Below are 24,218 nucleotides of genomic sequence, written 5' to 3'. Positions count from 1 at the left end.
TTATTCAGTTAAGTTGCACAGGAATAACGATGGCAGAGAAGATCCATGTGAAAATAATGTCCACAGGCTTCTGCTAGATATCTAGAATGAAATTTTGAAGTTATAGAAGAAGAAGAGCTGGATTTATACCCTGCCCTTCACTTGGCGTCTCAGAGCGGCTTACAATCTCATTCCCTTCCTCTCCCTAAAACAGACACCCTGTGAGGTAGGTGGGGCTGAGATTGAGAGAACAGCTCTGAAAGAACTGTGACTGACCCAAGGTCACCCAGCTGGCTGCATGTGAAGGAGTGGGGAATCAAACCCAGTGCTCTAGATTAGAGTCTGCCACTCTTAACCACTACGCTATACTGGCTCTCTTAACCACTACACCAAAATGCTTTGGTTCAGTGCTTTTGATATTATTTCAAGTTAATGTTGCTTGCTTCTCATGCACAGATATCCCTTAAATAAATCCCAAAATTAGAGCTAAGCTGGGGAGAGGTCTCTCCCTGTATGTGCCCCACAGAGCCTTGCGCTCACCTTATCCTCTGGGTACCCTAGCCCGAAGGATGTCCGGCTAGCCTCAAATAGGGCCAGGGTCTTTTTGGCACTGGCCCCAGTCTGGTGGAACAAGCTCCCATCTAAGATCAGGGCCCTGCAAGATCTGTTACAATTCCACAGGGCCTGCAAAGAGGAACTGTTCCACCAGGCTTTCAGTTGAGGCAGTAGGCGTCCAAATTCAATTCTTGGCCTCCCCTGCTGACAGCCCTAGCCTAGTGGTTAGTGGCTTGATATCCCTCAACACTGCTCAGAAGGTTTCCACCCGAGCACCGCTACCAAGGCAACTTTCACTTTGGTTTTTATGAAACTTTGAAATTTTTTAATTTTTTAAATTGTTTGAATGTTATATATTGTTCTCTTCACGATATTCTATGTGACCTTGTAAGCCACCCTGAGCCTGCTTGCAGGGAGGGCAGGATATAGATCAAATAAATAAAATAAATAAAAGACATGAACAAAAATGAGTTCTGAAGAGCCCTTCTGGTGGGGCTCTTGTATCAAAGTTCTGGGCCTGCTCCAGTTCTTAAATGTCTCCTATTTTCTATGCACTTATGGTTCATTTGTGGAAGTACTTTCTAGGTCTCAGGGTGGCCTGAACAGAGCTATAAAAGTGTCCATGATCTACTGCAGCAACAAACTTTTAGAGAACAATTATGACAAATCTGAAATTAAGATTTTTGTAAAATCTAAAAAGTTACCAATTAGAAGGTGGATAAATGGCAAACCAACAAAGTCTGATTCAGATAGGGATGTTAGCCTCCAGGTAGGACCTGGGAATCCCCCCGAATTACCGCTCATCTCTGAACTACAGCGATCAGTTTCCCTCGACAAAATAGATGCTTTGGAGGATGGACTCTACAGCATTATTGTCTGTGTCCTCCCCAGGCTCCATCCCCAAATCTCCAGGAGTTTCCCTTTCTGGATCTGGCAACCCTACCCCCTTATTACCTGCCAATGGCCAGGGGGACCTGGCAACCCTAGAGTCAGATCTATTCAACAAAGAATGCAGTGGTATCTGAAATGGAAACAAATGCATATACACTTCTGTAGTCTGTAGGACAAATATATACTGTGAACATTGTTTACAAACAGCCATTTTTAGTGCTTGCAGGTATAACAGTCAAATTTCTCTCACACAAAAGTATTTCATGATCTGCTGTAAATAATAATATCACTTGGAAACAATCAAAGCTTTAGAAAGCTGGAGCAGGAAACCCATTGAGATACTGTCAGCTTTTTTTCACAGTCATAACAGTGGGAAGGCAATACTGTTCATTATGTTCATGCTAACTCTCCAAGGGCAGCATATTTGGAAGAACAGTTAATCATCTTTAATGACTATCTGGCAAGGCAGTTCATTCTCTGAGTGCAACCTCTCAGTGACTGTTGAAACAAGTAAGGGTTTGTTTCTCAAAACATTTCATTCTTCACCTATCAATAGTTACAATTGAAAAAACAGTTGAGAGGATACCATTTATTGTTGGAGAGGCAGCAGTCATATGTTACTGAGCTAAGGGAGCAAACGTTTTCAGTTGCTAAAAACTTATTTTCTGGTGTGTGTGTGTGTACATACATACATTTTCCAGAATATAGTGTTGAGGTTCTGAGACAGATCTAAAGAGCCAGTTTCTTAGGAATATATGATTACAATACTATCTTCAGGTTCAGTTCATCAGTGGAATCTAGCAACGTCATAGCATGGGACGTGAATAGAAATATTAATGGTAGAACTTCCATACCCTGCTAGGTATTGTATCACATGATATCTGTCCCTGTGGGATATTCACCATACAAAAGAATAATACAATGGAAATAAACTATTTGCTAAATGGAGAATGTCTTTATTTTATTTATGTTATTTATAGTCTGCTTGCAGGGTAGGGTGAGATAAAACTCTCAAGAAATATATAAATAAAATAAATAAATAATCCATCTTTCTCACAGGGACTCAAGGCAGATTACACATAGTGAGTCAGTACAATCAACAAAATGGGACATTCAGTAACCAATGCATTAGGATTTTTGAGTCTGGAAAAACCAGAAGGAACTGAATCATAGCATAAATGTTAATACAACCTATTAAGTGGTACAGAAATTACATAATAGGATCCTGCTTATGATAAGCTATGCACAACAGTGTAGGTAACAGTTGCAATCATTTAGGTTTGAGAACCATTTCGTACTGTGCAACCATATTAGCTTTGCAGAAAAGCTTTCTTGAATAGTTCAATTTTATGTGGAAAGCCAGGAGAGTGGGTCCTTTCTTGACCTCCTTGTGCAGGCCATTCCATAGGGCTGCCAAGTGGGGGCGGGTGGCGGGTAAAACCCCACTTTGGAGGCCCGATTTCCGCTGCCGTGGAATTGGGCCCCGGGGGGAACTCTATGGTTTTCCCTCCGACGATCGGGGCCACGGCCTCAACGTGATCGACGTAGTGCGTCACTTCCGGTAACGTGCTGGCAGTGCGCGCGCGCACACACGATGAGGGACAGCTCCCGGAGCGTGGCGAGGCTCCCCCACCGGTGAGTAGAATTCACTTGGCAACCCTACCATTCCACAAAGTAGGAGCCACAACAGAGAAAGCACATGTATGGGCAGTTGTTCAATTTGTCCATTTGCAGATTTGCTTCTGCAGAAGCCCCTGCTGACATAAGCAAAGTTGCTGTGGTGGAGCACAGGGAGAGAGTTGGTCCCACAAATAAGAGGGGCCAAAGCAATGGACAGCTTTGTATATGATAGTAAATACCTTAAACTGAGTATGGTAACAGATGGGCAGCCAATGGAGCCTCTGCAGAATGGCAGTAATATGCATGCTCCGACTAGCTCCCATTAATAGATGAGCTGTAGCTAATGCCAGATTATCGCCCCCCCATTTCCAATTTATATGTGTAGTCATTACTGTAAGCAGGTACACACATATATTTTAGGAGAAGCCATGAAGTGCTGGGGCTAGCTGATTACCCTAGGATATACAGCCATGGAGTCAATTAGAGTCAGGGGTCATTTCGTAGAAAAAGAGCTAGGGAAACTCATTAGCATAACTCATTAGCATATGCCACACCCCCTGACATCAGGGGCCCGGCGGTGGACCTGCAAGGCCAGTGGGAGTGCGAGGAAGCCCCACCAAGGCCCTCCCTGGCCCCAGGCAGGCAGGGGTGGGGAGAGGCGGGGAGGAAGCAACTTACCCTCCCTCTTCTCCTGCCTCCTCCTGGCTGAATGAGGGCTGGAAGCAGGGCGGCCGGAAGCAGGGGGCGGGGCTTCATCATGTGCCCCGCCCCCTGCACCTCACCCGGGGGAACTGCGTTCCCCCGCGTTCCCCCCCGAAATGACCTCTGATTAGAGTTGCCAACTGTCTGGAGAAAAAAAGGTCCTGTTCCTTTATTTAGAGCATTAATGGGATATTATTTACATCCATGGCATGAAAAGCCTCAGCTGCCCATTTCTATACATTACACATCTATTAAAGGGTCAGTACATTTTCCTCCAAGCAAACCTAAGTCATGGCTTAGTTGACATACCATAAACTATTCAGTGAAAGGTTATTTGCTTATTATAGTAATAATAATAATAGTGAGTCCTTTGTAGATATAATTAGTGTACCTGTTTTCTTCTCTCGGAGGATGTTGCAAAGCATAGGATTCAAAACTGTGCTGGGAAAGCTTGCGGGTGGGGTAAATAGCAATTAAGCAATGTTTTCATGAGCAATCCTAACAGGTCAACTCAGAATCCTGTTCAGGTGTATTTAACAGGGTTTACTCCCAGGAAGTGTTCTTAGGATTGCACTGTTAATTACTGAAACGTATGATTCCTGAGTTACTCCTGCCTGCAAATCACTCTCTAATACCAGGTAGTGTAATGACAGAAAGTGTTTTGCATAAGTGCCGGGTGCTTGCAGCCAGCATTCAGAACAGATATTATTCTTGTCTTAGATGTATTTAAAGTAAAGGTAAAGGTTCCCTTGCTCGAAAGCCAGTCGAATCCGACTCTAGGGTTGCGGTGCTCATCTCCGTTTCAAAGCCGAAGAGCCAGCGCTGTCCAAAGACGTTTCCGTGGTCATGTGGCCGGCATGACTAAACACCAAGGCACATGGAACGCTGTTACCTTCCCACCGAAGTGGTACCTATTCATCTACTTGCAATTTCTTGCTTTCGAACTGCTAGGTTGGCAGGAGCTGGAACTAGAGACAGGAGCTCACCCCGTCTTGCGGCACCCGGGTCTTGAACTGCTGAACTACTGACCTTCCACAGCCTGCAGTACAGCGTCTTAACCACTTGAGCCACCGCAGCTCCTCTTAGATGTATTTAGATCCTCCCAAATAGATCATTTTTCTACAATGAGAGGTGGTAGATACTATGCCTCTCAGCTTTTGTGCTTCTATAGATAAATACCTATCTTTCTACAATTAAGGTTTCTGTGGTTTAAGCACTGGAACATTATATCAGTTCAGTCCTTTAGTTCTAATCCCAGATTTCAGTGGTTGTGAGGACAGGAATGTGACAGTGTTATTTCTTAATGAGTAAAAGGTGTATAGGAGCTGCGGTGGCTCAAGTGGTTAAGACGCTGAACTGCAGGCTGTGGAAGGTCAGTAGTTCAGCGGTTCAAGACCCGGGTGCCGCAAGACAGGGTGAGCTCCTGTCTCTAGTTCCAGCTCCTGCCAACCTAGCAGTTCGAAAGCAAGAAATTGCAAGTAGATAAATAGGGACCACTTCGGTGGGAAGGTAACAGCGTTCCGTGCACCTTAGTGTTTAGTCATGCCGGCCACATGACCACGGAAACGTCTTCGGACAGCGCTGGCTCTTCGGCTTTGAAACGGAGATGAGCACCACAACCCTAGAGTCGGATTCAACTGGCTTTCGAGCAAGGGAACCTTTACCTTTACTTAAAAGGTGTATATGCTCAGAGGCACAGATTCTTTTACATAGAAAAGTTAGTTGTACCGAGTATACTTGAAATTATTGATTAAAAACTAAGCTGCATGAAACCGGACATTCTCCTACCCATGAAGGGTCCACTCCTAAGGTAAATTTTCCACTGCAAACAGGACAGACAATCCCTAAATGGTATTAATATTACCATTACTTGTAACTATGGACATTAAAGATGAAGGATACAAACTAGAATGAGACAAATGGACCAGAGAGAAAAGGAATATGAGAATAATTTTGGTGAAGAAGAGGTTAATTGACTGAACCCCAGCCATCTTGTAGCTTCTTCTCTCCTGGACAAACTCAGGACCAAAAGTGTTTGTATACTTGCACAATGAAATAACTAGAGACTTGCCTTAAAAAATAAACACTGGGAGGGCTGAGAGGGGCCATGGATTCCAAAGCCCACTGTGCCTATGGGAATAGGAGGAATTGCATTTTCTATAAAATATACTTTATTAAGAAGAAAAGAGTTGGTTTGTATACCCTGCTTTGCTCTACCCTAAGGAGTCTAAAAGTGGCTTACAATCGCCTTCCCTCCCTCTCACCACAACTGGCACCTTGTGAGATAGTTCAGAGAGTTCTGAGAGAACTCTGAGTGGCCCAGGGTTACCCAGCAGGCTTCAGGTGGAGGAGGGGGAATAAAACCCCTTCTCCAGATGAGAGTCTGCTGCTCTTAACCACTACGCCATGCTGGCTAGCAACACTGTCTTATGAACATTCTCTCTTACATTCCTAACATTTCATATAGGGGTGTGCAAAATAAATAAATAAATAAAAAATTCGACCCGTTTTGGATTTGGCCGAATAGGCAGAATCAATTTCGGCCAGCAGAAAGACTCCTGCATGTCAATTTCAGCAGTATAAGCCCATTTGGGAGCCTTTCCGTTCCCATTATATCCTATGGGCCATTGAAGTCAATGGCAAAAACATAGGGTATATTCTGGGAGCTGGAGGGGAGGGGGATTGAGGGAGAAGCCCCAAACTTGCAGGGTAGCTGATGGAGCCTCTCCCAAAGATACCCACCAAATCTCAAGAACATTGAACAAGGGGGTACAATTCTATGGGCCCCTAAATAGGTTGCCCCCATCCCCTCCATTGTTCTCTATGGTGGGAGGGGACCTGTTTGGGGGCCGGTAGAATTGGACCCCCTGGTTCAATGTTCTTGAAACTTGGTGGGTATCTTGGGGAGAGGCTCCATCAGCAACCCTGTGAGTTTGGAGCCTCTCCCTCGAACCCCCTCCTTCCCAGCCCCCAGAATATGCCCCATGGTTTCACCATTGACTTCAATGGCCCATAGGATATAATGGGGCCGAATTGCCGCTGAAATTCAGAGAATCTGAATCGGCCTGCAGCAGCTCGAAAGGGGCCCAAATGGGCCATTTTCAGGGGTGCATTCGGTTCAGACGAACTGAATGCACAGCCCTAATTTCGTATCTAGTCACCTTAAAGTCACAGAAATGTCAGCTCCGTTGTAATCAATGGTATCTAATTTTTAGTATGTATTTCAGACTGGGATATGTTAAATTAAAATGGAAAACTGGACAAACATCTCCCCTCTTTTCCATCTCCCTCTATGAGCTATGCGACTTCAAAACCAATTTTTGTCTCTTCTTTGGAACAAAATGAATTCAGAAGTTGGTAAGGAATAATATGAATAAACAGATATGCTGTTACTAACTATTCTTATTATAGAAACTGAGGGATCTCTTAAATCTCCACTTGTTTTTTGTCCTTTGGAGCAAGTACAGTTGCCAGGGTGTCTCCTTTGTCTTCACAGCTGCAAAGTTTACATTGCAATCCTAAACCAAGTTAGAACTTCCCATGGATTTTGTTTAGAATGGCACCATCAAACTATGCACGTGAGAGTAAGCCCCACTGGAATTTATGGGACTTACTTAGTACACATACATAGGCTTGTGCAGCATGCATAACACAGAGGGAACTTTCACCAGACAAAGGTTTTTTCATTGTTGCAGAACTTTTTAGAAGGAAAACTTTACTTGATTTTAAAAAATTCCTTCTGTATAACTCTTAAATGTACAGGAATTCCCAGAAAACTCACTTTGGCAGCACAAGTTAATATCTATATAATACATTCTTATCCTGCCTGTTCTCAATGGTGTGCTAGGCAACATGCATAGTTTTCTTCTCTCCTCCTCTATTTATCTGCCCAACAAATTTGTGCAGTGCATTAAGCCAAGAAACCATGATCTCATCAAAGTCACCCTGCTTGTTTCGTGTGTGCATATATATTTACCAAGTTGTTTAATGGGCAAGCAAAAATTGTAAAGCAATACAGACCGTAAGTATGCATTAGTTTTCCAAATGCTATGGCTTAATTCAAATAGTGATGTGAACTTTTCTGCATCACATTGCTTGATGCAATAAACATGTTTAATGTTGAAAATTTACTATGAGTCACACTTACAAAGACTTTAAGAGTGGAGGAGTTGAAACTCAGATTATAGCTGTTTCTGTACCAAGGTCAAGAACTCGTAGGCAGACGAACAGGCCAAAACAAACTCCATATGATCTACTACTAGTTTCCTTTTAAGTTCCTTTTTGCTTAAAGTTAACTTCCTTTTATTTCACTCCAACTAACATTAATCCCTTTTGTAGAAATGCCTTTCCCTTCCCTCACTTCAATTTAAAAACATCTTTGCAAGGGGAAAAAATGACTTTTGTAATGCTTGGTTTACAGCAATTTTGGGGATGAAATGATTCACTTTAAAATAATGGATCGTCTTCTACTCCCATCAGTTCTGCCTCCTTAGACTGTTTTGAAGTGGGAAAGCTATCTGAATAAAGCTATAGGTTCCAAGAACACATCCCATTGTGCTGACTGATGCCAAACAATAATATCTTTACTTTAAGTAAGGTTTGAATATACTATTCATTATGAAACCATCTTTAAAAGCCTCATGGAGCTATTTTCTGCTAATGTATAAATCGGAAATAATAACTCTCAGTCTTCAAGTCTAGAGCTTTCTCTGGTTCATTGTTCTTAATAAGTGCTATTCAAACCACATGACCAGCAACTCATATCCTGGTCCATGTTTTACTTTGCCTTACACAGAGAGTGCACAGTTAGATTAAACTGCTTTTGACACTGAAGCTGCAATCCTAAAACTGCTTTCTAGGCAGTAAATCCACTAAACTCAGCTAGATTTACTTCTGTGTGCATGCTTAGCATTGCATGGTATGTTTGCTACTGGAGTTGAAACTAAGGCTGTTCCCACACTAATACTACTGTGTCATTTAATTAATTTGTATAGTGCACCCATGACTTACCTAGTAAATTTCGTGAAACATACAAAAAAAAAAAGTAACAAGGGGGAGAGGTGACCTTGAGCCAGGATTGTAAAATAGCTGTTCTCGGAAAGAACTGTTTTAGGATCATGAAACAGTTAGAATTTTATCTTCTATTAACAGATAGAGTAGCAAAATGTCTCAGTGAAAGGGTCCATTGTTGCCATGAGGAGAATTCACACAGAAAATATAGTTGTGATAGAGAAAGAAGGGAAACACAAAAGCAAGGAAGTGTCAATGTGAAATGCTGTCCACACCAGTCATGGCAATACCACTTTAATGAGGCAAATAATACTGGAGGACAAACGCAGAAGTACAAGCAATGGTGGAACACTGGAAGCAGACTGAGTCCTCTCTTCATGTGAATTTTAGCAGTATATTACAATAAAATAATAAAAAAGGCGCTGCGGTGGCTCAAGTGGTTAAGACGCTGAACTGCAGGCTGTGGAAGGTTGGCAGTTCAGCAGTTCGTGACCCGAGTGGGCCGCATGATGGAGTGAGCTCCCATCTCTAGTGCCAGCTCCTGCCAACCTAGCAGTTCGAAAGCAAGAGATTGCAAGTAGATACATAGGTACCACTTCAGTGGGAAGGTAACAGCGTTCCGTGCGCCTTGGTGTTTAGTCATGCCGGCCACATGACCACGGAAACGTCTTCAGACAGCGCTGGCTCTTCGGCTTTGAAACGGAGATGAGCACCGCAACCCTAGAGTCGGATTCGACTGGCTTTCGAGCAAGGGAACCTTTACCTTTACCTTTACAATAAAAAAGCTTTTGAGGGCATAACATAATCAGAAGCTCCAAGGACAGATGGAACCCCCACTCTTAGGCTTTGTGAGCTGTGGTAATAGGAAAAGAAGTTGAATTTCACAAATGAAATATTCCTTCCTAGTTTTATGCTTGATTTTGTCAACTTGTCAGGTTTACAGTGCAATTCTAAGAACCCTTTCCTTGGGAGTAAGCTCCATTGAATAGATCTGAGTAGTACTCTGTATGGTCCTCTCTTAATGCTTCTCGGCCTTTTGGCTATGATCAAGTGTAATGCATCTACCGTTAACTCTCTCTGCCATAACCTTAATCAAAAGTTTTAAGAAGGCTTTCAGATTTGAGGTAAAAGGAACAGGCTGCTATTGCTGTGTGAAGGTATATTTTGTTTACTGGTATTTAGCAGTAATAAGCAACATGGAAGACTTTAACTTAGTTATTCTGTGTTGGGAAACAGCACAGTTTCTTCTTGTAGCCTGAGTCAAAAGACACTTAGCAGAGCTGGCTTTAATTTTTTGCCATCTGTAGTGAAAAGACTAACTTGGTGGAATATTAAGGGGTGGGGGTGTAGCCTGAGGAAGGCTCTTGAAGGGGGGCCCTTGAAGTCAGCATCATGCTGCATCCCGCTGAACGTCTTTCCTTTTATTTTTAAAATGTAGTTCTGGCTGCAGCCACTAGGGGTGCAGGGAAATCTGAGCATAGCAAAAAGCACTCTAGGATCGGCTAGACTTCCCTTTCTCCAAGATGGAAACAAACTTGCTTAACAGATCATACAACTAAGCCAGAACACTGATAGTGGCTACAGTAATTGCCAGCCTGCAGGTAATTTTCTCCGATAGCCTAGCCCAGGGGTGGCCACACATCTTATGTGGCTCCCAGCACGGCAGATGGGAAGGGAAGGGGAGGCATGCCTCCCCGATTGGTCTTCCCTTCCCCAGGCAGTGGTGGGGAGCAGAGAAAGAAAGCAACTTTAACTTTAAATGAGTTCTAAAAGCCCCCTCCCCCCCGGCCAGCTTGGAGAAAGCATTTGTCTTTTTAAATATCATTATCAATATCTGTTTTTACCCCTTTTTTATTTCTGGCAGTCTTATTTAATGTTAATAAAAAGCAAATCTGCATATTTTCCAATAAAAACGTGTGTAATATTTGTTCATGTCTTGTGGCTCTCAGACTTCTGATGTTTCTTCTATGTGGCTCTTCCGTTAAGCGAGTTTGGCCACCCCTGGTCTAGCCTTTCTCTCTTCCTTTCCTTGCACACAGTTCAGCTAGATCTTGTAAAGCAGTAGGTAATGTGTTGCAGCACGATAAAGCAACCATTCCCTCTCTTAATTTATCTCCCTCTTTTCCACATGTTTCTCATTCATGTCTGTCTTTCTTTACTTAATTTTTCTGTGACCCCCCCCCCCCCACACTTTATTTTTACTTCTTGGTCTGAAGACCTTCTCATTCCTATTCTGCTTGGTGACATAATTTATTTAAGAGTAGTATAGTAGCAACCCTTTGTTAATATTATGAACAGAAGGCACTGGATTTGCTGGGCACTGTACATTTCACTGGTTCTGCTGGGTTTCCAACCCCCTTGCTTAGACTGTGGTTCTGTGCTCAATATCAGCTGGCATTGTCACAATGGCACTGGGTTTGCTGGGCACTGTACATTGCACTGGTTCTGCTGGGTTTCCAACCCCCTTGCTTGGACTGTAATTCTGTGCTTGACATCAGCTGGCATTGCCAAAATAGCACTGGATTCTGCTGGGTACCCTGTGATTGCACTGGTACTGCTGGGTAATCTGTACATTGTGCTGCTTTTGCTGGGCTTGCAAAAATGCTCCCTCTCCTGTTGCTTCTGCTGCAGAGATTCTCTGGTTTGACTTTAGTCCTTTGGAAACACCTTCTTTAGGGGGTAGTGTGTTTCTTAACATCCAGTCTGGTGAAGCTTGTAATCACTATTTTGTGATGCCTTGGCTAGTGTTAGTTACTAAAAGTTAGTACCAAGGCAGACTCCTAGCTCTCAAAAATGCCTTGTAGATGTTCGGGATGGTCAGCTTTTGGGCTCCAGGTTGGCCCTACTTAGCTTCTGTGGAGATCAGGCTAGGCTGAGAGCAGCCCTGTAGCTAGGGAATTCTTTGGGAGGGAGCCTCGGGGCCCCCACCAGCTAATTAAAGAAAGTACAGTGCAGGTGGTAAGTTGGAGCACTTTGGGGGCAGTCCAGGAGGGAGGGGGCCCAGAAGAAACACTAACAACAGGCCAGGCTGAGAGTAATGTGCCTGTCCCAAGGTCACTCAGCAAGCTTCCATGGCACTATTGGGGATTCAGACCTGGATTTCCCAGATCCTAGTCCAACACTTTAAGCACAACACCATGTTGGCTCTCGTGATGGAATAGCATGCTGGAATTTTATTTTATTTTACTGGCATGTGTGTGTATATAACTATATATATAACTATATATGTGTGTATATATACATACTATATATATCTATCTCCCTTATAAATAGAAGCTGAATGGTGGTGGCACTTCTCTAGAACATTCCACACTCTCCAAAATCAGTTCGCTCTCTGATCTGTCATTCAGAGGGTCTCCCTATCCACTGGCTGCTTTTCCTGAGTCCTGCCTACAACATTCTAAACATTTTGCTGTTCCTCTCCCCCATTTGTTGTTGTTCAGTTGCACAGTCGAGTCCGACTCTTCGCGACCCCATGGACCAGCTCCCGCCAGGCCCTCCTGTCTTCCGCCGTCCTCTGAAGTTGGCTCAATTTCATCTTCGTTGCATCGATGACACTGTCTTTCCCCCCCATAGCCAGTCAGAACACAGAGGTCATTTGCATATGTGACTTGATTGGCTTTTGCCTCTAACATTCTAAACAGTTTGCTCTTCTGAGGTAAAATGTGTCCAATCTCCAGGTGAGGGCTGGAGATCACTCAGAATTACAACTGCTTTCCAGATGGCAGAGATCAGTTCCCCTGGAGAAAATGGTGGGCTCTATATCCTTATATGCTGCTGAGGTGGCCCCCGTATGACAGCCAATGTGACGTAGCAGTCAGGGCTTCAGAGCATGGGAGAGGCTGCAGGTGTGTGGGGAATGGAAAGCTGAAGAGTGAGGGGGAAATAAAGGCAGGTTGATAATTGGCTGGGAAGGAGATAGGGTTGCCAACTCCAGGTGGGAAATTCCTGGAGATGTGAGGGATGGAGCCTGGAGAGGGTGAGGTTTCAGGAGGCATGGGACCGCAGACAGGTACAAAGCATAGACTCCACCCTCCAAACCAAACCATTCCCTCTGGGGAACCCTCGTTGCCAATCTCCAGGTGAGGGCTGAAGATCACTCAAAATTGCAACTGTTCTTTAGGTAGCAGAGATCAGTTCCTCTGGAGAAAATGGTGTACTCAGTGTCATTATACCCTGCTGAGGTCGCCACAGCAAATTGACACTGAGTGTCCAAGGCCGGGGCACATGCCCAGAGCCTCTTTCTAGAGGTTGTTGTATTTATTTCCACAACGGACCTTTTTCCTAGTATATGTGTGTGTGTGTATATATAATTTTTTCACTGGCTGCATTTCTTTTCTGGCCATTGGGTCCAGTGGCACCTTTAAGACCAAACTGTGTTCTGCTGCTTCAGACCAACAAGGCTACCTACCTGGCCATTATTATTATTTGTTTTATTTCATGAGTGAAAAGTATGCAGACGGAGAGTGATTTCAGCTAAGCATACCTTTATTTAATTCAGGACAAAGACAACTGACCAGCTCGCAGGCCAGTTTATATGCATTCAGAAAACCCGCCACCAAGTACACCTAAACACACCCCCTACTCCCGATAGGCTATTTACAGTAACCAGGCGACCATTGGTCTCCCGGCTGGGAAGCTAGCCCTTTTGATTGGGCCAGCTAGGATCCTTCGGATCCATTGTCTTTCGACTGAAGCTACAGATGAATTGTGCCTGGCCAGCCCGGGCAAGTCCGGGCATGTCAGGCTGAATACATTACAATGAGTATTACTGAAAATTTTGTCACATAGAGGAGGGGGCCTGACCTAGATAGCCCCACCCTAGCCTGATATTCTCAAATCTCAGAAGCTATGCAGGGCCAACCTGGAGGCAGGGCAATGGCAAACCCCCTCTGAACATCTCTTGCCTTGAGAACCCAACAAGGTCACCATAAGTCAGCTGTGACTCGACAGCAAAAAAGAGGAGGGGGAATGTTAAAAAATTATCTGCCTTGGGTGCCAAATAGGCTACGTACACCACTGGGCTAGCTTGCCACCATTCCTCTGTTAATTTAGTTCTCTATTCCTGGCACTTTCAGCCAGCCTCTCCCTCATTCTCTGCAGTTGGCCTGCCTTTTCCCCCAGCAGAAATAAGTGCTTCCAAGATAGTGTGAGGTATTATGAGTTGGCTTCTTGGAGTGATTGCTGTCTAAAACAATACTCAATAAGTGAACCTGAGCACAGTGCACATGACTGGTGCCATCCTGAAAGCTCTTACACAACTTCTACAGCATGTAACTTTAAAAAAAAAAGGGTTTTAAAACAGGCGGTAGGATCTCAAATCTGCCTCTTGAGAAAGATCAGGCTGATTTCCCACAAGCTGCTGCTCTGCACTAGTTCCTCCCTTTGCCCCGATCGTACGTGTCAATTTCACACCATGTGCTGCGCGGCTGCATTTTGCTCCGCATCTTTTCCTGATTTCCCCTGCATCTACTCAATCCTCAAAAAACAGGATTGAGTAGATGCGGGGGAAATCGAGACAGATGCGGAGCAAAATGCGGCCGCACAGCACATGGTGTGAAATTGACAGGTACTGGGCAAAGGGAGGAATGAGTGTGGAGCAGCAGCTTGTGGGAAATCCACCTCAGTTTCACCAATTTCTGGTCAAACCAACTTACTTGGATTTAAATATTAGACATTTCAATTTAGCCAGTGTGCAGATATAATTGTAAGTCTCAAAATTGTTTATTTGCATATTCCATTAATTTCAATATGATTTTGCCTACAAATAGGTGTGTTTAAAATTTAGGTTTCTGTCTGGCTGAAGTCACACACATTAAATAATCCACTTTCAATCCACTTTCAGTGTACTTTCCAACTGGATTTTACTGCGTGAACTGGCAAAATCCAGTTGGAAAGTGCATTGAGAGTGTATTGAAAGTGGATTATTTAGTGTGCGCGACCGCAGCCTTTGACATTTCTTTTGTTCTGTATTCAATTTCATGTTGTACTTTAGTCATGCAGTGAATATATGGCAGGTATGAACTGGACAGATTTACTTTAAGGACAGAGATGTCCTTAATAGATTTGATTCATTTTCATTGCTAACATTTAGCACATTGCTGGTATGATGACATAGTTATATTAATTAAATAAAGGCTGACTGATGATATTCAGATATTTGTATGTTACATTCAGAACCAGTGGAAGTCTATTATCTTAAGTGTAAGTGTATTATTTATTAATAACATTTATATCTCATTTTTATATCATAACATTTTATATATCATAACATTTATATCTCATTTTTCTTCTGCCATTGAATATAAAGTTCCCAGAAGGTCTCCTAATTTCGCACTGACCAGATGCACCTTAGCTTCGGCAGGTCACTGCATCATGCGCCTTTCAACATGCTCTGTAGTAACAATACTGCTCTAATTTTATAAATACATAAGTTCATATTTAGCAGAAAGCAGAAAGTTTAAAAAATATTTATCCAGTCTCTGAATTTAAAATGGCTTTGATTCATGAATCATTTTTTCAGTGGTTTCCTCTCACTCTGCAAATATAACAGTAGATTCTGCAAGGAAAAAACCCCCACCAGGTGAAGCTTCTCTGATAGCACCGCATGGGGGATGGGGGCAGCAAAGCTGCACCCAAGGGTGTAGACTTTCCAATTTCCCGGGGGGGGCTGGGGCTGGGCCAGAGGCATTGCTTTGCTAGGAGCAAGGGTGGCTCCCGGGGGAGGCTGAGCAGCTTCCTGAAAATTTCGGCGGGGGCTGAAGCCCCGCCGCCCCCACGAAGATTACGCCTATGGCTGCACCTACTAAAGTTCTCTACTCTGTGCAGCTTTTAAAGGTATAGGAGCTGTCTCGGGATCTGATCCTAGTAACCAGAGTAGCTTCTAGCTGGTGTCAAGATGAGTGAGTGTATTGCTTGATGAAAAAGCAAATAAAGAGAAAAAAGCAGATCTTGTGGAGGAGTCTCTTATAAATGAAGTGTCAAATGAAATAAAGTTAAAGGAAAATCTCCTGCTGTAAATGCACAGGGCTGGTGCTTCTAATAAAAATCAGGGCCTCAGAGGAATTAATTACATCAGCATTACAGGAAGAATTCATGGAATTGCAAAATGTAGTGGCACAGACCAGCACGAACCGCTGTTGCAAATGGGGAAACTGCAGGAGAGTCTTAACAATTTCAGAGCTGATATGTGGGACATTGTAGTCACATAATAGCAGTTTAGACACTGTAATGAATAATAGTTTTCAGTGCTAAAGAAAAATGATATCAGACATACTTCTCAACTGAAGTAATCTAACTATATTTCTTTGTGTATGACTGTGTGGGCACAAAACGTTTTCCACTGGAATCTGAGTTCTGCAAGGCCCTACCTGTTACTGAAAATGTTAGCAGAAAATAATATTAAAAATGATGTTTTAGTGGATGTTCTTATAATTAAATTTAAGAAGATGATTTCTAGTCAGTTGCTGATATGAGGCAAATGGTCCTCAGGGTATATACAGTGTGCCAAAGCTTCAGAAAAATCTTCAAAACAAGGAAAATGTTCTTATTAAAGAACAGAGCTACATGCCAACTGGGGGAAAATTGATATGACCTAGCAGCTTTCCATTACACAAATCAGAGTACAGTTAAAAAGACTGGAAGTTTCTTTCAGCAGGTCCTGTGCCTGGAATATTGAGAAGGAAAGGAAAAGGGGGTGGGGGAATTGGCATGATTGAACCTCTAGCAGTTTCCTGAGCAGAATCCCTAGCAGAACACCTAGCAGGGTCTGGCATACCTGAGGGACCGCTTTCCCCCATATGTTCCCCAGAAAGCATTGCGTTCAGGGGCCCAAAACCAGTTGGCCCTTCCAGGTCCTAAAGACGCCAGATTGGCGACAACCAGGGCCAGGGCCTTCTTGGTGGCGGTTCTGTACTGGACTATGGACTATTGTTTAAATTTAAAATGTTCTGCTATCGTGCTCAGGGGTCATTTCATAGAAAAAGAGGTGCAGGAACATATTAGCATAACTTGTTTGCATATGCCACACCCCCTGACATCCCCGGAAGTGTGTCAGAAGGCAACACCCACCGCTCAGGCTCCACTGGACTGTTTTGGATTGGTAGCTATTGGGGGGGGGGAACGTGCAGATCTGTCCTCACAGAGGAGGGAGAGCTTGTACCTGAATAAAACTTGGTCTTAAAGGTGCCACTGAACTGTTTTGGATTGCTAGCTATGGGGGTGGAGGAACGCACAGATCTGCGCTCACAGAGGAGGGAGAACTTGTACCTGAAGGTGTGTGCAATTTACTGCAATTTACCTGGTTGCTTCTTGCTCCTTGTGGCCCGACTGAGGGCTGCTGGGAGCAGGGGGCAGGGCTTGCTGCATGTGTCCACCCCCTGGGCTCCTTACTGCCGGAGCTCCGCTCCTGTGCACTCCCACAGGAAATGACCCCTGCTCGCGCTTTATCTGAATATGGTTCCAGCACTTTAGGATAAGATTTGTTTATGGTTTTTGGTTGTTTTATGATGGATTTTAATTTTATTTATATATGCATTTTATTTAAGCTTCCCTGAGCCTGCCTCAGCGGGGAGGGTGGGGTATAAATTGAAAAATTAATAAATTTATTGACATCTTTGGAAGTGGGGGATTTGGAAACAGACAACATACACTGTGAGCTCAATCCAAACCCTCTCTACCAGTCCATAGTGCTACAACATATCTAACTGCAGAGTCCAATGTAATATAATGTTTAAGTGTTTAATTAGCACCTGGATGATTTGGGTTCAGATCCCAACTCTGCCATGAAGCTCACTGGGTGTCTTTGCATCAGCCACTCTTGGTCAGCCCAGTCTCTCTCAAAGAATTATTGTGAGGATAAAATGGGGAAAGGAGAACAACATATGCTGCCCTGTTCGAGCAAGGGAACCTTTACCTTTACCTTATTCCTTCAAGAAAGGGAAGGATAAAAATACGCTATATAGAAGAAGAAGACTTGGATTTATACCCCGCCCTTCACTCAGAGTCTCAGAGCAGCTTACAATCTCCTTTCCTTTCTCTCCCCACAACAGACACCCTGTGAGGCAGGTGGGGCTGAGAGAGCTCTGAGAGAACTGCTCTTGAGAGAACAGCTCTGAGAGAACTGTGACTGATCCAAGGTCATCCAGCTGGCTTCATGTGAAAGTGTGTGTATGTGGGGGGAGTGGAAAGTGGGGAATGGGGAATCAAACCCAGTTCTCCAGATGAGAGTCTGCTGCTTTTCACCACTACACCAAACTGGCTGGATAGATAGATAAATGATAGATAGATAGATTTAAGTGGTCTCATGCTGTTATAAACTGTTTTCGAAACATTTGCTTTTTCTGCTATTCCCAAATTTGTTGTTGATAATAATTACAATGTAACAGTAGTCATCTATAGAACAAAGTTTGAGTCCAGGGGCACGTTTAAGGTTAATTCTGGACTCAAACTTTGTTCTATTGCTTCAGACCAACACAGCTACCCACCTGAATCTATCTTCACAGTACTAATCTATCTTTATGGTACTTCACAGTGTGCAAAAAACCCAGGTCCCTCCTTCAAAGAGTTCAATGTAAAATAGAATCTTAAAAGAGAGGGAGAGCAGGGAAATGGAGACAAAAGTAAACAAGAAAAGAATGTGTTCATTTTAAGCACACATATTTAGGCTTAACTAAACACAATTTTTATGGCAACTTAAGTGTTAGCACGTTTTTATTCTAGTGTAACCTTCAATGGTTTAGTGCAGAGTTTATGTTGGCAGAGTGTAGATATGCAGTAAAGTGGAGCACAAGCTGTTTAAAGAATAAAGTTGGTTTATTAAGAAGAGAACAAACTTTGTCAGAAGGAGGAGAGAGAAAGAGAAGTCTATCTATCTAACTGACTAGGAGAGAGTCAGTAGCTAACTGATCTCAGTATGGTAGGAAAAACCCCAATTGAGCCAATCACGAGACAGGAAGGAGAGTGTTTGAAAATAGGAGGAAGTCCCTAATCTCACTATGCTAACTAGTTGTGCCCTCTGCTGCCCCCTTCAGGATGTTCTTGTCATTTTCCTTATCTACGCAGGATAGACCTTGCACATTTCAGCAGTTTATGCTGGGATAAAAACATGTTGCTCCTTAAGGTCCTGCCATAACAGAGCTATCCCTCTATAGTAGATAGGTTTAGCTTTAGTAGAGGTTAGGGATTGGGCTGGTGTGCATATAGTTTTAATTAAGGATGTGGGTTTTGATGGGAGATTTGAAGGGAATAAGGGTTCCTTTCTTTTTGTAAGAAAGTTAATTGTAGCTGTTTGGATAATAAGGCTCTCTTCCTAATGAAAATTTTTCAGGTAAACATTAAAGCACCCAAATAATTACAGTAACCATGTGAGACTGCATATGCCTGTGCACCACACATTCTTATGCGGATTAAAGATATATTTGTGATGGAGAGATCTGTCCTGCTGGGGATGAGTTATTTTTCAACCTGAGGGTAGATAATGGGGCAGATGTCAACAACAATAATGTAAATTGCTTTTGACTTTTTTGCATCTCATTGTTCCGCTTCTGGAAGTTTGTATTGTTGTCTTTTAAAATATATATATATATAGGTGTAATGCTAAACAAGCTAAGTTTTTAAAATAATAATAATAAACAATAAACCCAGCTTCAGGAAACAGAGTCCACAGCTTGCTCATAGCTGAATTTATGGCAATAATTCTGTACTGGAGTCCAGTTTTAAAGTCAAATTCTCAATATTTTTTCTTTATGTTAAATTTCTAAAAGTAGCAATAGTATTAATACATAGCCCTATAGCTTTTTAAGTTCAGTAGCGCTGTTATCACTTGCAGTCTTCACAAAAGAGTGACATTTCTTTCCCCAAAAGTAATAAGGTGGACCTCTATATAACTAAATTCTATAGAATAATAATTTGCTAACAACTCTAAGCTATTATGTTACGTTTTCCTCTACCAAATATTTTTCATTCTTTTCCCATTCTTAAATACAGCTTTGCAAATAGGTAAATGAGTTATTTAAATACATTTCTGGTTTATATCTGTTGACTTGAACTTGGTCGCATAATTTTAGTTCTAACTTTAAATATTTTCACAACAGTGACAATTTATACCAAATGACTTCACAGCTTGAATGCATGACATGGAATCAAATGAACTTGGGATCTGCACTTAAGGGGTAAGGTTTGTTTGTTTTTAAATTCAGTCTTACTCTGTAATTTTTTTTTTATTTCCGATGGAATTAGGGAATTTGTCAATATATTAAACTTCTTAGCTTATGAATATCTTTCCCTGCACACACTAAGGTTTAACCTTGAAAAACACAGTTTGTAATCAGAATCTGTAATGATAACTTAAAACCAAGTTTTGTTAATTTTCTGACCATGTCAAGCAGTTAAAGGGCAAAACAGAGAACTTTTTTTTCTGATTTGATACTAATTTCTTTTTAGATCAGTTGTCTGAGCATATAGTACATTCATTTTGCAATTTTGAAGAAGTGTGCTGCGGTTATGGACACTTTTAAGTATCATACTTTACCTTTGTCCTTGAGTCATACCATTGACTTCAAGTGGCCATTGATTTACTTCATTCCAAATGCCTTGATGATGGCATAGACCCATTGAGATTGATGCTAACACAGGTGGGATTGCCGGCTACCAAAACTCTGGCTTTGCCAGTTTGCTTGTTTGTTTAGAGAATAATTTTAAGCAAGGCAAGAGGCAAAATCATTTGCTTTTAAAGAAAGATCTGTATGTCCTGTGTATACAGCCTGCTTTTGTACTGGACCCTACACCTTTCCCGAATCGTTGTGTTGTACTGCAGACTGACCTAAACCACGGAGTTCTGCTTCCCCAGGGCTCTATATCCCAGAATTTTCATTTGTAATAGTTGTTAGACATAGAAAGCAGTGTGTTTAGGCAAACAAGAATGCTGCCCTTGAATGGACAGTATCTCCTTGTTTAACCAAAAGCCCTGAGTGGCTCACCACAAGAAGTATAGGAAAACAGGTCCATAATGTTTTTGCTTCAACCCCAGTGGTTCTGACCCTGGCCATGTTACAGCTTGCAGGTTCCCCTTCTTTATACCTTTCTTATTTGAATCTCATTTCGTTATCATCTCTCTACCTCACATTTCCTTCCATTACCTTGCATTTATATAGGTCTTACATCTTTAGCCTTTCCGGTATCCCTCCCATTTTCCTTAGTTTCCTCACTACAAAGAGCTGTTATCCTCCCACTTGTCGGGAGTGGGTTCCAGAATGATCACTTTTTGTACAGCACTGGTTTCCTGTCACCCTGGAAGCAGGAAGTCCTTCTTGAAATGGTCACATACTGAAGATATCTGATGGGCTGCATACAGGATATAGGGCTGCTACTGTGTTCTTTTTTCTTTCCTGAAACTTGAACAGAGTTGGAAAATGGATATAAAACTGAATTTAATACAGGCTATATTTAGATAAATCTGAACCTTGGGCCTTTGCAAGTAAAAAAGGTTTTTTTTTATAAATAACATGCTAATTATTAATCAGTAGTGTATTGATTTGGAACCCTTTGGAAATTACAATACGTTTTGAAAATCTTCTTAATGAGTAAAAGAAAATATAAATATTGATTCTGTTTTAAATCACCACCATTATAATATCTCTTAACTTTTTTATGGAAAGGTTTTTGTGAGGATAAAATAGAGATGAGGAGAATGATGTAAGCTGCTTTTGGTCCCCATTGAAAAGAAACATAGGGATTAAATGAAGTAAATAAAAATATAGCTTAAGATGGGGGTACAGATAAAACGTAGGTCTGTTGGATGGGAAGGAGAGAAGGTAGCAGGGAAAGGAGAGCTATGGACTCAGTCATGTGTTATTTTAAATTATTTTGAAGATTCTTTTCTATTTGTACTTGAGCACTCCATTGGAGCTTTGAGCATTGCAGATTGGGCCTAAGTAGATCCATGGGCATATGAAATATTGTACATCTTGATGAGTTGTCCATGTTGCATCTCAAGAATATTTATCACCACTTACTCCATGGGTGAACATCTCAGTGTACGTAAGGTCCATTCTGTGTATGATGAGTTTTATGTATATTTTTGTTAAATTTATGGAGTACTCAGTTTGAATTTTACAACTGAGGAAGGTTTTTAGCCAAAACACGTCTGGTATTGGGTTTTGTATATGGATATCATTCGTGCCTTTTAGCCTGTGTTTATATGTTTGCACTTCGTATTAGGATTAGGTACTCATATGCAGAACCATAGGATTGTGTTTTTTAAAACTTATATTTTAGCACTTAAATTGTACTATTAAATTATATATCATATTTGTACGTTTGCACTATGTGCATAGTTATATTTTACTTTTGTTTTCTTTGTTTCAATTTTTTTGGGTTACCTTCCTCATACAATGCTCTGTTTTTCTCCCCTTTTTTGGTTGTACTTATCTTATGAAAAGTTCTCCTTTTTGTGGTTGTTATTAGTCAGTTCTCTGTTTACCTGCCAACTTCAGAAATTTTCTTTTGTTGTATGCACAAAGGAAAATCAGAAGTCTTGAGTTTCTGAATAGTTTACAGCTTTAATGATGATGTTTCTGATGTTTACCATTGCTATTTAATTATCATTTTTAAATTCCAAAGTTATATATGTTTAAGGAATAGTGGGGTTCAAAAGTCAGACGTTTATAAAGCAAAAAACATAAATGTTTAGGTGGACCATTCAGTCATATGTGTCACATTCCAGTTATATCATGTACAATTATCACAAGTTTGCATATCATCTTTCTTTTTCTTGACTTCACTGGCTTGGATTTGAATAAGGACGTGTGGTGCTCTATGCGCAGAACAGAGCTTTACTGCCCTTCATGCCTCCTAGCTGATTTCTGAGAGTTGAAGGACTCATTGGAATATGTGTCCGCGATGCCCATTATTACTGTTTCCCATGATACTGAGTCCAAGTAATACCTTTGGTTTCACAATTTTGCCTTCATGCCTTTTCCATCATGGTTACTTCTGCCTATGGTGCCAAATGTCCTTTGAAGCAAATCTCTGTTAGTCCAGAATATTACTACCATATTAAAGTAATCATTGAATTAAAATAGATATAGCTTTGTTACTTTGCCATGATTGTATTTTTGTGACTAACAAAAGCCTCATGGTACAGAAAGCTAGCCAGCTTTCTGAAAGCTGAACATACATTACTTACTTTTTTACTCTTCCAGTTTATAGTGGGCAGAACTGCATTAACTGCTACACTATGCTTACTGTATTATAACACTGAATCAAAGGGACTGAAGGATACAGCTCCTTGCTAATCTTGAGGGCCTCTGCCATAGCCACGTGTTGATCTTTCCAATCAGGGGTCTTGTTGTAGAAAAAGAGCTGCCGGAGCTCATTAGCATAACTCATTAGCATAACTTATTTGCATATGCCACGCCCCCTGACATCACCGGAAGTGACAGAAGGCCACACCCCCTGACATCACCGGAAGTGTGTCAGAAGGCCCGGCTACTTACCCTCCTGCTTCATCCTCATTCCCAAACGGAATGAGGATCGAAGCAGAGGGCGGGGTAAAGAAGGGGGCGGGGCTTCACCACTTGACCGCCCCGCCCCCTAGAGGTTCTCTTCCGGAGCTCCGTACCTGAGAGCTCCCCCCCGACTAGAGCCCTGTTTCCAATCCTTCTAGTGCTGTTGTGATTTGTGTTAGAAAATTGGGCCCCAACCGATGTCAAGGAACTGCTACAATGACACAATCTGGAAGCTATCTAGTGACTTTCCAAAGGTTAAATGTAATTAGTATTGAGTTTTGAATGCAAGCTTTTCGTTTCATTACCACAAATACAATGCATTCAACAGATAATTAGGGATGTAGAGTTGAAAATTTAATAAAGGAGCCAGTTTGGTGTAGTGGTTAGGAGCACAGACTCTAATCTGGGAGAACTGGGTTTGATTCCCCACTCCTCCATATGCAGCTGCTGGGTGACCTTGAGCAAGCCACAGTTCTCTCAGAGCTGTTCTCTTAAGAGCAGTTCTCTCAGAGCTCTCTCAGCCCCACCTACCTCACAGGGTGTCTGTTGTGGGGACAGGAAGGCAAGAAGCTTGTAAACCGCTCTGAGAATCCGAGTGAAGGGCAGGTATAAATCTAATCTCCTCCTCCTCCTCTGTGAAAAATATGTACTCATAAATGCTCTGAATCTGAATATTATTTCTGACATTTAGAGAGGCTTGGAACTTTTAAAAATCAAACAGTTACTCTGGTGCTTTCCAGACTGTTTTCATTTCCTGAGGCAGTGGGAGGTGAGAGGAATGATGAGGAGAGATATGTGTGATTATACCATCCCACCAAAAAGGATCATTTGTGGGCTGACTGGCATTTCTGTGCGATGTTTCCATTTATTACACTGGTAGGACTTTTTTATTTTATACAAGCATGGGGCATGTTTGCCCTGAATTATCTCTTTATCTGGTCCTGCACATTCCAA

The 24,218-nt window shown here is 42.1% G+C and overlaps 1 protein-coding gene across 1 annotated transcript in view; it reads left to right on the top strand.

Moving 5' to 3' along the window:
• WT1 (Wilms tumor 1) overlaps positions 1-24,218 on the top strand; it is a 65,402-nt gene that overhangs the window by 14,477 nt on the left and 26,707 nt on the right. Inside the window, exons 5-6 of the mRNA XM_015409637.1 lie at positions 3,444-3,446; positions 19,851-19,928. Of these exons, the coding sequence (XP_015265123.1) occupies positions 3,444-3,446; positions 19,851-19,928 (81 nt within the window). The remainder of the gene's footprint in view (positions 1-3,443; positions 3,447-19,850; positions 19,929-24,218) is intronic.

The sequence above is a fragment of the Gekko japonicus genome, unplaced genomic scaffold (genome assembly GCF_001447785.1).
Source record: "Gekko japonicus isolate JY-2015 unplaced genomic scaffold, Gekko_japonicus_V1.1 scaffold113, whole genome shotgun sequence".
Classification (NCBI taxonomy): domain Eukaryota; kingdom Metazoa; phylum Chordata; class Lepidosauria; order Squamata; family Gekkonidae; genus Gekko; species Gekko japonicus.
This window is presented reverse-complemented; position numbering and strand designations above follow the sequence as displayed.